Raw genomic sequence first — 14,250 nt, 5'->3', positions numbered from 1 at the left:
CCTAGATCTGGCCACCCGGAGACAAATTACATAATACATCCAGCCCAAAAGCTTCAAATCTATTCCTCGACTTTTAAAAATCACCCACTTCATTCGAAGTAATTTTCATTGAAACTGAAATGTCTTTTCTATACCAAAAATAAAAACCCTGTGTTGATTACTCAACTAAAAACATCCTATTGGAGACAGTTTGAGCCTTGGGTTTCACTTCAAGGATGGTTTCATTTCCTGAAAGTTTCAGGAGGCATTTCCATATCTCCCTTCCTCCCCAAGATGTCTGGCTTAGCTCAGTCTCTTACACATTCAGAAATAGATTCAAACATCTCCCACACAGCTAGGGAGGTAGCTCATTGGTATAGCACTAGCCTAACATAGGCAAGGCCTTGGGTTCCATCACCAGGAACAAAAAGAAAAAAGAAAAATATTGTCTACAAATTCAGGTGACCCAGCCATCTAGGAGAGATGAAGAAATCTGTGGGTAGGTTTAAGTTGACAAGAAGTTGGCAGGAACTATGTTCAAGTCCCTCCCTTCCCAAGAATCTGTCTCTTCCAGCCAAACCAAATCAAACCAAGGTTCTCACTCAGGACTCCAGGAGAGTCCCAGGCTCAGGGACGCTGGCCTGTGGGTTCACACTGTGCTTGGAATCAAAGATGTTTCCCTTTCCAAAATGGACAGCTGCCGCTCAGTGCAGCCACCTGCTCAGCAGGATGGGGTTTTCTGCTGTGCACAAGAACCAAGTTCAAGTCTCAGCCCACAATCATACCCACTTCTATACCGAGGTTTCTGGAAATTCATCTATTTCCTCAAATGCATTCAGGGTGGTTTTGCTGTTGCTCCTGGAAGAATCTTGGATTTTGTTGAAATCTACTTTAAAAAAAAGAAAAGAAAAGAAAAACTGCTTAGATATGGATCACTCTGCATGCCATGTTTCCAAAGCATATGGCAATTTGTGTGTGTTTGTGTATATGTGGTGGTGCTGGTAAGTGAACCAAGGCCTGACAGCATAATAAGCATGTACTCTACCGCTGAGCTACACCTCCAGCCCCCCACCACCTAATTCCGCTGAGCTACACCTCCAGCCCCCCACCACCTAATTTGTAAAGTTGTTCCAACTAGGGCTAAAAACAATGTTAGAGCTGATAGGGACCAGTGAACCAATTTAATTCAAACTCCTTGCCCGACCCACATGCCCCACCCTATTTTACAACAGGGCCCCCAGACTTGATTTGCACAATACTCCTAGTGGCAATGATACCTGTTCGTCGTATGGGCCCGGGATCTTCATTAAGGAAGGAGACATGTGTTTTCCATTCAGTCCACTTCACCTCATTGATCCTGCCAGTGTGGTAATTACCTCATTACTTCACAATCACACTTTATTGAATGCAAACAGAAGACACTATGCTCTGGATATCCTTCTGTGTATCCCAGGGATAAGAACACTCTTGACCCTCATAGTCAAGCATAATAAAGGGTTTAATACCTGCCCAAGTCTCCATTTTCCCAGGCCTCAAGGAATGAGTTCTCCTCCAAGAGTAGGGGCCCAGGAAATCTATAAGTTACTCAGAGAGAGATCTCCTGACAGACTGCTGTGTCTGGCTGGTAAGAAAAAGCTCATGAGGAAGACAAGACAAGGAGGGAGAAGAGAGTAAGGGCCTGGGTTGAGAAGAAGCAAAGGTTAAATGTAGGTTAGCTCAGGTTGAGGGTGCAATGAAATAAGGTGGCTATGGATCTGATTCCAGGACAGCTGGCATTGCCTATCATGTTGGATTACAGCTGAAGACATTGGTGTGACTTATATTCACATTCAGAAACCCACTTTAGAGAGCAAGTGTCCAAATCTGTCACTCTTGTTAATGTACAGATTACAGGTTGAAGTGATGATTTCCAGAGGTGGGAATTGTAGTCAGAGAAAGAAGTAGGCTGAGAACAATTATACTCAAAATTAAACATCTCAGCCAGGTGCCAGTGGCTCATGCCTATAATCCTAGCTACCCAGGAGGCTAAGGATTTAAAGCCAGCCCATACAGGGAAATTCAAGTGACTTCTATCTCCAATTGAACCACCAAAATGCTACAGGTAAAGCAGTGGCTCAAGTGGTAGAGCACCAGCTTTGAGCAAAAGAGCCAAGTGAGAGTTGTAGGGCCCTGAGTTCTAGCCCTTGTACTGACACAAAATGAATGAATGAATTGATTGATTGATTGGTTCATTCATCCATTCATTAATAACATCTGAAGGGCCAGGCAGTCATGTGGGATATAGGGATGACTGCACTTTTCAGAAAAGGTGGTCATAGGATGTGGAAGAATTATTTTAATGGAAAGGCTTGAGATGTGTGGAAAGCCATCTCATCCTCCACTTGGCAGTGATAAATGTGCCCAGATCCTATGATGTCACACCCATCCATCAGAGCAGACAGAAAGGCAGCCCTCAGGCTGGTGAATCTTTTCTAAGTCAGTTACTAAACAGAGAAGGCCATGAAGGCACCTCCAAGATGGCAGAGAAAGAGTATCTGATGGCAGAAACCTCTTTCCCTTACCCTTACCCTCCTGAGCTTAAAAACCCTAGCCCCAGGTCCATATTTACATGGAGAGAAGTTCTGTCTATAAGGATGCCATAAGAAACAGTTGTGGGGGGGCTGGGAAGTTGGTTCAGTGGTAGAGCGCTTGCCTCACATGCATGAGGCCCTGGATTTGATTCCTCAGCACCACATAAGCAGAAAAAAAAAGCCAGAAGTGACGCTGTGGCTCAAGTGGTAGAGCACTAGCCTTGAGCTGAAGAGCTGAGGGACAGTGCCCAGGCCAAGAGTTCAGGCCCCACAACCGGACTCCCCCCACCCAAAAAAAGAAAAAGAAACAGTTGTGGGATTATAGAAAGCAAGTAAACGTCATGTTTCTCCAATATCCTGACTTGTCCCCTTCTACCCACCCCAAAGACCACCACCCAAGGATCCTCCTTCTTTGTTACCGAAGACACAGCCGGAAGTCTTCCTCAGCTACTTTGCACAGCTCTCCCATCCGGAATCTGCTCCTCAGCCATTCTGGTAACATTTTCTCAAACTCCAGGATTGTCCTGGCTCTCTGAAGACAGAAACAAGATTAAGCTGGTTGCTCAGAGCCAACCCCAGGAACATGACTCTGTAGGAGTGTTCAAACACACACACACACACACACACACACACGCACACACACACACACACACAGCCCCTTCCAGCCTCTCTGATTGTTTAATGTGTTTAATGCATAAGTTCTGGAAGATTTAACTAATGTATAAAATTTAAAAATGGGCTGGGAGTCTGGCTTAGTGGCAGAGTGCTTGCCTAGAATGCATGAGGCCCTGGGTTCAATTCTTTGGTACCACATAATCAAAAAATGAATAAAATTAATTCAAAATACAAAAATGAAAAACTGAACTGTTAGGGAACTATCCAAAATACTTTAAAGCACAGCATAGATAAACTTCTCTCATGGTTCAGGAGCCTTCAAACTGAGCTGTTAGGATCCTGGAATCCCAGGTGGGGTGAAGTTCAGATGTCACACTGTCCCACCTACCCCACAGACTGGAGTTCCTCGCAATGTGTCCAGTCTCTTCTGAGCATTATCCACAATCCAATTAAGAAGATCTTAATTCATAGAAGCTCTTGGTGTCAAAGCTTCTTTTACCCTGTGGTTTTCCAAAGTTCTGGGGCTACAGGAGGGGCTGCTCCCTCATTCACAGGTAGCTCTGGCACTATCTTAAGGAACCCTCTAGCTCTCTAAACACAGCCTCCAATTCTCTCCCACTCCCATCCAGAGATGGTCTCTGAACCCTGGCGATTAATGATGTCAGCAGGAGTTGTCATCTTCCTTGTCCTAGACCTCATACCCCTCAATACTCAATAGTGGCATGTTTCCACAAACATATATCATCACACTGTCAACAGTGAATAGAGAGCATCGCCCTCTGAAAGACAAAGCTGCTCTCATATATGCTACTTATGCAGCCTCACTTCCTACACATGTTACCCACAGATAGTGCACTCAAAGCTTTCTAAACCTAGCTTATGTCAATTCCAAGGCCCTGCCTCAGACCCACCAGTGATGACTTTTTGTTGTTGTCAACAACTATATGATTCTGTGGGAAGTCTTTACACTAAGGTCTCTGCCCAGCTCACCTGAAGACGCCAGATGCGCTCACTCTCCTTGGAGACATTCTCCACAGTCTCCCCCATCAGCGCGATGAGCATGTTGAGGAGGAGGACGAAGGTGAGGATGACATAGGTGATGAGCAGAAACAGAAAGAGGATAGGGTAGGTGGAGTTCTGCTGGATGTTCAGGTCACCCAGGCCTATGGTGAGCTTGAAGAGTTCCAGCACGGCATCACTGAAGCTGCCATAGGAACTGCAATCCGTTTTGTCCTTGGAGCATTTCTCAATCAGTGAGGCCAGAGCTGGAGGACATATAGAATACTCTCTTGGCCTCTCTGCCTGGATGATTATCAACAAGCTTGCATAGTCCCCAGTGTTGGCCTGCAGCCACCCTACTAGTCTTAGCCTCATCTCCAACCTCATGTTCCCTGGAAGTCTCATTAGGATAAGGCAGAAAGCCCCTCCCACCTAGCAAAACCCATCTTCTCCTCTCCCATCTCTACCTCAGCGTGCAGGACTTGCTCACAAGAGGAGTTGCCAATTATGAGCTACTCCAAATACAAGTAAGAACTTCAGAACTTCATCCAACAGGACTTAGTGCTCCAGATTTCCTAAGGCCTGGATCACCTCCACCAGTGCTGTGAGACCTTGAATTTCCTCCTGATGCTGTTGTGAGCTTTCTGCAATGAAGACCCCAGCTCACTCTGTTCTTTGCAAGACAACATAAATAGTTGTTTCTGGGTAAATGAGTAGGGAAGCCTAATGCCTGAGTGAATGCATGGATAAAAAAAATGGGTACCTGGAGGATCAAATAAATTTGGACCCAGAAAAGGCACCAGGGAACAGCTGCCTAATTTTGAATGCTAATAGTGACTGGTAGGATGCAGGGGGAAGGAGAAGAAGGAGGAGAGGAAGAGGAAGAAGAAGAGGAAGAAAGTTAGGTGGGGTGGCTTATCCCTGAGATCTTAGCTACTTGGGAGATAGAGGTTGGGAGAATCATAGTTTGCCTAAGCCAGGCAAAAAAAGTTCACAAGATCTCAATAAAAAAAAAAAAGTGGGCATAGCCAGGCACTGGTGGCTCATACTTATAACCCTAGCCACTCAGGAGGATGAGATCTGAAGATCAAGGTTCAAGGCCAAACTGGGCATAAAAGTCTGCAAGACTTTTATCTCCAATTAACCACCAAAAAGTCAGAAGTGGGGCTTCTTCAAAAAATGCTAAGTGAAGCTAGGCACCGGTGGCTCACGCCTGTAACCCTAGCTACTCAGGAAGCTGAGATCTGATGATCACAGTTCAAAGCAAGCCCGGGCAAGAAAGTCTGTGAGACTCTTATCTCCAATAAACCACTCAGAAAACTGGAAGTGGCACTGTGGTTCAAGTGGTAGAGCGCTCGCCTTGAGCTGAAGAGCTGAGGGACAGAACCCAGGCCCAGAATTCAAACCCCATGACATACAAAAAAATGCTAAGTGAGAGTGGGAGGCCCTGGATTCAAACCTCAGTACCAGCACATGCACAGTTGGGCACAGTAATGTATGTCATGTATGTATATCATCCCAGCTATTGGGTACATGTAAATAAGAGACTCACCATCCAGTCTAGTCCAGACATAAATATGCAACCATATTAAAAGAAAGGGGAAGAGGAGGAGGTAGAGCAGCAAAAAGGGATTGAATCCTTTGCAAATGCAAGGCCCTAAATTCAACTTCTACTAGTTGCTTTTTAACAAGAGATAAAGGCCCAAAGGAAGTTATCTCCATGTATTACTTGGCTCCTATTCTTGAATACTTTCAGTTAAATTTCTGTGAACCTTTAGTTTCTCCATCTGTGAAATGGGACAGGAAACATCTGCCAAGTCCATCTTAGTTCATAAGGGTGACAGGAGGCCATGGATTTAATCATAGGAGGCAGATCAAAATGTAGACTGAAAAAGCGACAGGTCTGTGACTATGTCTCAGTTCGTTTGGGGTCGATGATAAAACCCCCACTAGATCACTGAGAGAAGTGTGAAGATCCTGCTTGGAAAGCAGGGATCTGGCAGGTATTACACTACTGGTGGTCGTCATTGTTGCTGAGACTACTTGACTTTGACATTTGCATATAGTGCTTTGGCAAATGCAGGAAGCTACTAGTATTTAAGAATCAATTACCTACTCCAAATCCAAGTAAGAACACAATGTATACAAATAAGAACTTCAGAACATCATGCAAAATGACCTGCAAAGAAAAAAGCACAATTTGAGTGTGAGGTATGTGCACTACCCTCTCCCAGCCTCCACCCTAACCCTGCCACAACTCAGGACATGACCCTCCCCTATGGACAATCTTCCTGATGTTCCCATGCTTGGTTCTGTGCACCACTTTTTCTAGAAAGCCTTGTAGTCTCACTTTAGTCTCAAATTCTGTCCTCCCTCTTGGAACAGCTTCTCTGCTTCACTCTGTGCCTGTTTCTATGGGTCTCACACCTGGGCTTCATACTTCCTGGGTAGAGTGTCATGCACATACCCATATCAGTGATCATAGATGATTGTTAAATTGTCATGAGTTTTGTGAGCTGATTGTTCATTTCAGCCATTATTAAAACCAAAATAAAACCTTCAGTTATCAGACGAATAAGCTCCTGGGATCCAACACATAGTATAATGGCTGTATTCATTATATGATATCCTAAGTGTATACTTGAGATGTGCCAAGACTATAGCTCTTAAACGTTCTCAAACACATATAATTAAATAAATTATACTGAAAGCAAAGATTACAGATATTTAAAAGTGATCATTGCCCAGCTTTTGCATTTTTACAGTTATCTATTATTTTGAAATGATTTAAGTAGATTATAGCCACCCCATTGAAGACTGGGCAATATACGCTGTTGTGCATCTCCTCTCAACTTTGTGCTCAGTGACATAACATCAGCAGCTGCACACCTACCATGGTAGAAATGCTTACATCATGGAAATTGATAAATACTACAAGTCAGAGATTTATTCCTTTTGTTTTTCTTTGTCATTGTTTTTGTGTACCCGTACTGGGGCTTAAACTCAGGATTGTTCCTTCGCTTTTTGCTCAAGGCTCAAACCACAGCTTTACTTCTGCTTTTTTCTTTTGGTAGTTAATGGGAGATAATAGTCTCACAGGCTTTTCCTGCCCAGGTTGGCTTCAAATTGTGATCCTCAGATCTCAGCCTCCTGACCAGCTAGGATTACAGGTAAGCCACCAGCACCCAGACTCTACTCTAAATTTAAGGTGGTAATGCAAAAAAAATGAAGGCAGATTAAATTTTAAAATATTTCCTGCTATCTATAGACATCCCATTATGAATAGCACATAGTATTAATGAGATATTCTTCCAGTATTTCCAAACAATTACCCAATTCAGCAAAGAAATTGCTCACATTGTTGTCAACAGTGAAGTTCAAAAATAAGCCTTCATTGTTTCATTTTCAGTTATTGCTTATAAATAAAATATCAACCAACACTTGGGTCAGTAGGGAACAATAATCATTTGTCAATTATAACTCTAAGTTGGGAACAGACAAAAGAATTCAATGAAAAGCAACAAATTATTCTTTGCAGGGGCTGGGAAGGTGGCTCAGTGATAGAGTGCTTGCCTTGCATGCATGGGGCCCTGGGTTCAATTCCTCAGCACCACATAAACAGAAAAAGGTGGAAGTGGCGCTGTGGCTCAAGTGGTAGAGCGCTAGCCTTGAGCTGAAGAGCTGTGGGACAGCACCCAGGCCCAGAGTTCAAGCCCCACAACCGACAAAAAACAAAAAATTATTCTTTGCAGCTCAACTGGCTATGTGGAATTTAAAATAAAATATATTGCATAATTTATTGTTTGTACATCACCTGTTGCAATCCTTTATATAGTAAAATTTATAATAATGCATGTATATAAACACACATATATAGTCTGTATACAGACATATACACACACATATATAAAAAATACATACACATATCTCCAGAGTTAAATTGTTAACTATTTTTCCAGCACACCACTGCCAAGGGATGAGAATATTTCCAAACAATTATTTGGAAATGCTCTCACCCAAATCAGGTCACTTCTCAATTTCTAAAGGGCCCAGGCATTTTAAGGTCTGGAGATAAAACCAAAGGGAGAATGTGACATTTAGGAAAAAGAACTACCTCTTGTTATTTCCCTTTCCCTCCGAAAAATAGAAGCCCTCTGAAAGCCCACCCAACCACACAGCTACCCACACACCTTCTGGATCATGACGCTGTACATGCCCATGGACTGGAAGCCACGTGTGTAGTAGAGCATGTTCGCCCAGCCCAGGGCCATGGCCAGCACGAGGCAGGCAAGGTACTCTTTGTAGGCAAACAAGTACAAGAAGACAGAGAGTATCACAAGCACAGCTTGGACAAAACTGTTCAGGAGACACAGGAGACAAGGGCCTTACTTACTTCTCTGTAGCAAGGCACAGGTATTTGACTCCCCAAACCTTAACCCCCTTGATCCCTCTGGTGACTGTTGACACACAAAGGCTACCTCCAGTTCATTCAACTGCTTCTGAACTCCAGTAGTATAGACAATATTGCCAGATGCAAATCAGGGCCAGTGGTGAGCTCATAGGGACTTTCAAAAGAAAAATACAAATCCCCAAGTCTCCAGCAGGTTCTGGGGGTAGCCCACATAGCCATATGGCTTTTAAATCACCTGAAGATTTATGAATCCCACGCAGAATGTAAACCACTGAGGATACATTGAATGACCCAAAGTTTCCAATATCAATACTTATGATCATGATACCTCGTTCTTATATTTTATAAGAGAAAAGTCACAATGCAAATACTATTTGGTTCTAGTTATATGAAGTTCTCAGAGTAGTCAAACCCATATAGACAAAAAGTAGCGTAGTGATTGCCAACAGGGAGAAGAGGAGATGGGGAATTGTTTCCTGGGCAGAGTTTCAGTCTGGGAGATGAAAAGCATCCTGCTGGCTGGTTGCACAGCAATGTGACCACACTTCACAGACTTTAGCTAAGCATGTACAAATGGTCTGTGAAGCTGGGCACCATGGCACACACCTGTCACCCCAGCTATACATGAAGCTTAAATAGAAGGACTATGGCCCAGGGTGACCTGGGCAAAAAGCAAAACCTTATTCAAAATAAATAAATAAATACAAGAAAAAGAGCTGGAGAAGTGGCTCAAGTGGTACAGCATCTGCCCGACAAGCACAAGTTCAAATACCAGTAACCACCAAAAAGAGAAAAAGTGGTCTAAATCATAACTTTTATGTTACATATACTTTAGTACAATTATACATTATCCATGTATAAATTTATGATATATATACAATACAATATGAACCTGAAAGCTGTGGCACATCCTTGTCATCTCAGTCATGTGGGAAATGTATCAATATTAATATATCAATATATACAAGTATTGTTAATCTACTAGTTAATATTATTCATTAATTATTGGTTAATTTATATTACTATTCAATTGATTGTTGGTTGTTGTTAAGTGTTAATATTAATGTAATAATGTTAATGATATTGATATTAATGTTGTTTATTATATTTACTTTTTATTTATATAAAATATATGCAGAAAATATAAATATATATTGCCCACATAACTGAGGGATAGATAGACAGACAATTACATCTGACTATAGCCCAGCTTGGCCTTAAACTCATTATACAGACCTGGCTATCCTTAGACTCAGGATCTTTCTATTTCTATCTCAGCTTCCCAAGAACTGAGTTACAGGCATGTACTACCATTTCTGACTACTGCAATTCTGTGTTTTAAAGTATGATTTGTAGCAAACATACAATATTAAAATGTAAAACACATGAAGAGAAGTGGGGGAGAATGCAGTCAAAATTCAAAGTATATCCTATGAAGGTAAGAAAAGTGAGGGAAGGGGTACGTTGGGAGGGATGGGTAAGAAAGAGATGACATCCAGCAAGATACGTTGTACCCATAAACTGTTTTGTTCAATGGCAACAAAGATAATAAAAATAACTTTTAAAAACATTCAAAAATAGGGGCTGGGAAAGTGGCTTAGTGGTAGAGTGCTTGCCTTGCATGCATGAGGCCCTTAGTTCAATTCCTCAGCACCACAGAAGCAGAAAAAGCCACGCTGAGGCTCAGGTGGTAGAGCGCTGGTCTGCAGCTGAAGAGCTGGAGGACAGTGCTCAGGCCAAGTTCAGGCCCCACAACCGACAAAAAAATCTAAAATAATAAAATAAATTTCTGTGATGATTTATCTTGAATATCAACGTGCTTGGATTTAAAAATGCCTAGTTGGAAGAAATAGTTCTATTGTCAAAGGTTATAGAATTCACAAACTTTAAAGACCATGATGATGACAATTTGCCTTGTGAAAGTTAAAATGTGATAGAGACTTTTAACTAAGTATAACTATCCCACAATGCTGTAAAGTTTGTGAAATTTATGTAATCACTTAATCTCAATAAAAAAGCATTTAAGAAACAAATAAAAATGCCTAGTTGATCAGTAAAACAAAACATTTCTGGATATGTCTGTAAAGATATTTCCCAAGAGCCGGGCGCTGGTGGCTCACGCCTGTAATCCTAGCTACTCAGGAGGCTGAGATCTGAGGATCGCGGTTCAAAGCCAGCCCGGGCAGGAGAGACCGTGAGACTCCTATCTCCAATAAACCACCAGAAAACCGGAAGTGGCGCTGCAGCTCAAGTGGTAGAGCGCTCGCCTTGAGCTGAAGAGCTGAGGGACAGCGCCCAGGCCCAGAGTTCAAGCCCCACGGCCGACAAAAAAAAAAAAAAAAAGATATTTCCCAAGGCAGTTGACATATGGAACAGGAACTGAAGGGGGAAGTCCCGCCCTGAATGTGGGCACTACCATCCATCCAGTAGACTCAGGGCCTGATGGAACAAAGACAAAAGAAGAAACCTATTCTCTCATATTCTCTCTCTCTCTCTCTCTCTCTCTCTCTCTCTCTCTCTCTCTCTCTCTCTCTCTCTCTCTCTCTCTCCTCCCTCATCCTCTTTCTTCTTCTCTCTCTCCACAACGAGGTGAGCAACTTTACTCCTCCATAGTCTTCCACCATGATGTTCTGCCTCACCATAGCTCAGAAACCACAGAGCCAGTCAATTATGCCCTGAAACCATGAGTCCCCCAAAATCTTTTCTCCTTTAAGTTGATTTTCTCAGGTGTTGCCACAGTTGACACAACTCCCAAACAGTGAATATATTTCCAGTTTTGCAAACATTGGCTTAAAACACTCTCTTGCATATAACAGCAAGACATTTCTACAATTATAAAATATCCAATCAAAATTAGGCCACAAGCAAGCTTGTTTTACTGGTACAGTGAAGAGCCAACATCTGCTTGATCTGCTGCATTTAAGACTGAAAAAAGTAAGGATGTCTCCACTTTCCTCCACACTAACAAAAAGAAAAAGAAAAAAATGAAGAGAAGAAAAGCAGAACTAAAACCAGTGGTTGTATGGGTGGACTTTTCTCTCGAACCATTACACTTCCCCATTGATGAGAGATGTGGTATGGCTTACATCATGGGACAGTGTCAAATCTGGCCTATCCACTTACTAAGAATACCCGAGTGCTTCACCTTGTGGGAACAAGGATAAAGAGATTGTTCAAGCCTCTGGAAAGTAGGGACATAACAAAATTCTTAGGTATTTGGAAACATCAAACTAAAATTCTAGGTCTCATAGACCTGGCCTCCTAAATATTCAGAAGCAAGACTGAAGTAGTGTAGCTACAGCTTCAAACTCTGTGCCATTACCACACAATCAAGCTAAGTCAGCGTCTGGTCACTTAGAGGCAGAAGTCACCAGCACCTCTGATGTCAGCTCTACATGGCCTCATTAGGACAGGCTGTTGAACTAAGCTTTCTAGCCAGGTCCCTGTGATCCTGATCCTGTACTATTTGGGGATAAAAATGCCCAAAGGCTGGGGCTTCAACACTGCTGGAACACCGTGTGGCTGTAGGTGACTAGCTTCCTTGCTCTGGAAACTTCCGAGCTGTCCACAGATGAGACTGCTTTCTCAGGGACCTTCCTGGCCTGCTCTGCAAAAGTCTCAAGTGGCAACATCAAGGCCCAGACAGCTACCCTGGAACAATGCTTGGTGAAAAAGGTCAACAGGATTGCTCTGTGAGTCAACAGGTGGGACTCTATGGCAGTGTGGCTGTCCTACAGGTTTCTGAACTCTTCACAGGTGTTTGTGTGCCTCTCTTACTGGAAAAAAGTAGACAGATCCTGTCATAGAGCCATGGAATGATGCCTGTACATGGTAAGATGGTAGAATGGCTGTTCTAGAGGACTTCAGTCCTGTCTGTGAAATGGTAACCAAGAAAGCAATCTACTTACAAGACAAAGTGAAACCAGGCATCGGACAGAATGGACTGTAGATCCGAAGGTCTCAGCAGGAAAATGGCAATGCCCTAATACCAGGAAGGAAAGGAAAACATCACCCTCTTCCTGACCCATGCTGCAGGAGCTGAGTGGAAAGGGGACTGATTGAGATTTGGCAAGGAGGGGCTGTGCAAAGACCCAGCCAGAGCCAAGGTAGGGATCTGGAGGACATGGTAAAGGCAGATGCTCCCACAAATTGACTTACCTCTCTAACTTTTCAACCCTAGTCCCTAGCTCAAGACCTGCAAAGCCACATAGCTACCTACCATCCCCCAAAATGACCTAGCTCTCCATCCTCTTTACTTGTGTTCAGGTGTTTGGGTGGATGGATATAGAAAGGTGGTTGGATGAATAATGAAAGGGTGGTAGGTAAGGCTGTTTGGATATTTGAATGGATGAATGAAGAGGTTGGTGATAGGGGGTAGGTGACTGAATGGGCAGATGGGAATGGGGAAAGGAGAGATGAATGTAAGGAACAACTGATAAATGTGAATAGTAAAATAGATGAAGATGGGACGCAGTTGGTAAAATAGGCTTACTTTATGCATTTATTCCTGACTTGTAACTTAGGAATCTAAGGCTTAGCAAGGATCTCCCAAAGCCCTCAGCCATCTAGCAGAACAGATAAAAACAGAAAGATAAAAACCAGGCCCGCAGTGCCTGCCTCACAGGACAGTTTAGAATGGCTTACCAGTCTACCTACCTCTTTCACAGAGATACACGTGGCCCAGATGAGCACAAACATCCTCCCCAAGAGTTGCAGCCACCCCATCTTGTGTGTCAGGGCCAGAGGATGTGGGAGGGCCTGGGGAAAGAAATGAGGAAGGTAGTGAGGATGAGGAAGAGAAAAGAAAGGGCAACTCTGAAGGGACAGTGACTCAAACACATGTCAGATCTTCAAGCTGGGCCACAGGCCTAGCAAGAAACCTCATCTCTGTAAAGGACCAGGAAAGAAATTGCAACCCCTTGCCTCCAACCTCCCAACCTCAGCAGGAACAGGAATCCAGAGCTCTCCAGTGAGGCTTCCCCTTCCCAGACCCAACACCCCCAGACACTCAGCAGGGCCTCTAACACAGCTTGATAAAGCTGAGACTCTATGCCTGATGATGGATGGGAATCTGAGGCTCGAGAGCCCAGGGAAACTTGGCCAAGTAACCTCCCGCCTTTTGTACCCCTGTGGCCCTCACAAAAAATAATCAATCCATTTTAGACTCAAATAGAGAGCCTGGGCAGGACCCAGAGTACCCAATTCCCAAACTATCATCCAACATTAATCAGCTAGGGCTAGAAACTTAGAATTCAGCCCTATCAAGCTCCAAGGATAGATTCTGGTCTCTAGAAACCTTGAAAAATGCCACTTGGATGACCCCATGCAAGTTTCTTGACTGAATTCTATAGGCCTCAGCTAGGGGAATCTCCTAGCTTCTCCAATTCTAATCTTCCCATCCCTCCAGGCCCACGTGCCTCCTCTTCCCGAGGACGGTAATAGGAGACAAGCGTCAGGGTGATGTTGTAGAAGAAGTAGAAGCAGAAGGACAGGAAGAACATGTACTTGGCAAACTTCTTCCACTTCATATGCAGCAGTGTGTGTAGAGGCTCCAGGGTCAACATCTCATGCCGGTTCTGGGGGTGGAATAGCACTCATCACCATGGAGATGAGGGAGACAGTGAGGGACCATGTTCAAAGGGCCCATCAGGACCTCTCTGAGTCAGCAAGGAGCCT

At 43.5% G+C, this 14,250-nt stretch overlaps 1 protein-coding gene across 2 annotated transcripts in view; it reads right to left on the bottom strand.

Annotated features, from left to right (window-relative positions):
- Window positions 1-534: 534 nt before the first annotated feature.
- Trpv3 (transient receptor potential cation channel subfamily V member 3) overlaps window positions 535-14,250 on the bottom strand; it is a 31,558-nt gene continuing 17,842 nt past the window's right edge. Inside the window, exons 9-17 of one of the 2 annotated variants that reach the window (XM_070001395.1) lie at window positions 13,992-14,150; window positions 13,231-13,332; window positions 12,483-12,556; window positions 8,354-8,519; window positions 6,276-6,342; window positions 4,155-4,429; window positions 2,969-3,081; window positions 1,257-1,336; window positions 535-868 (exon numbers count right to left, since the gene is read on the bottom strand). In XM_070001395.1, coding sequence (XP_069857496.1) covers window positions 771-868; window positions 1,257-1,336; window positions 2,969-3,081; window positions 4,155-4,429; window positions 6,276-6,342; window positions 8,354-8,519; window positions 12,483-12,556; window positions 13,231-13,332; window positions 13,992-14,150 — 1,134 coding nt within the window. In that variant the 3' untranslated portion in view covers window positions 535-770. The remainder of the gene's footprint in view (window positions 869-1,256; window positions 1,337-2,968; window positions 3,082-4,154; window positions 4,430-6,275; window positions 6,343-8,353; window positions 8,520-12,482; window positions 12,557-13,230; window positions 13,333-13,991; window positions 14,151-14,250) is intronic. The other variant, XM_070001396.1, reaches the window with a different exon arrangement.

The sequence above is a fragment of the Dipodomys merriami genome, unplaced genomic scaffold (assembly GCF_024711535.1).
Source record: "Dipodomys merriami isolate MVZ:Mamm:240054 unplaced genomic scaffold, mDipMer1.0.p SCAF_59, whole genome shotgun sequence".
Lineage (NCBI taxonomy): Eukaryota > Metazoa > Chordata > Mammalia > Rodentia > Heteromyidae > Dipodomys > Dipodomys merriami.
The sequence above is the reverse complement of the archived record's forward strand: the minus strand, read 5'-3'. Positions and strand labels throughout refer to the sequence as shown.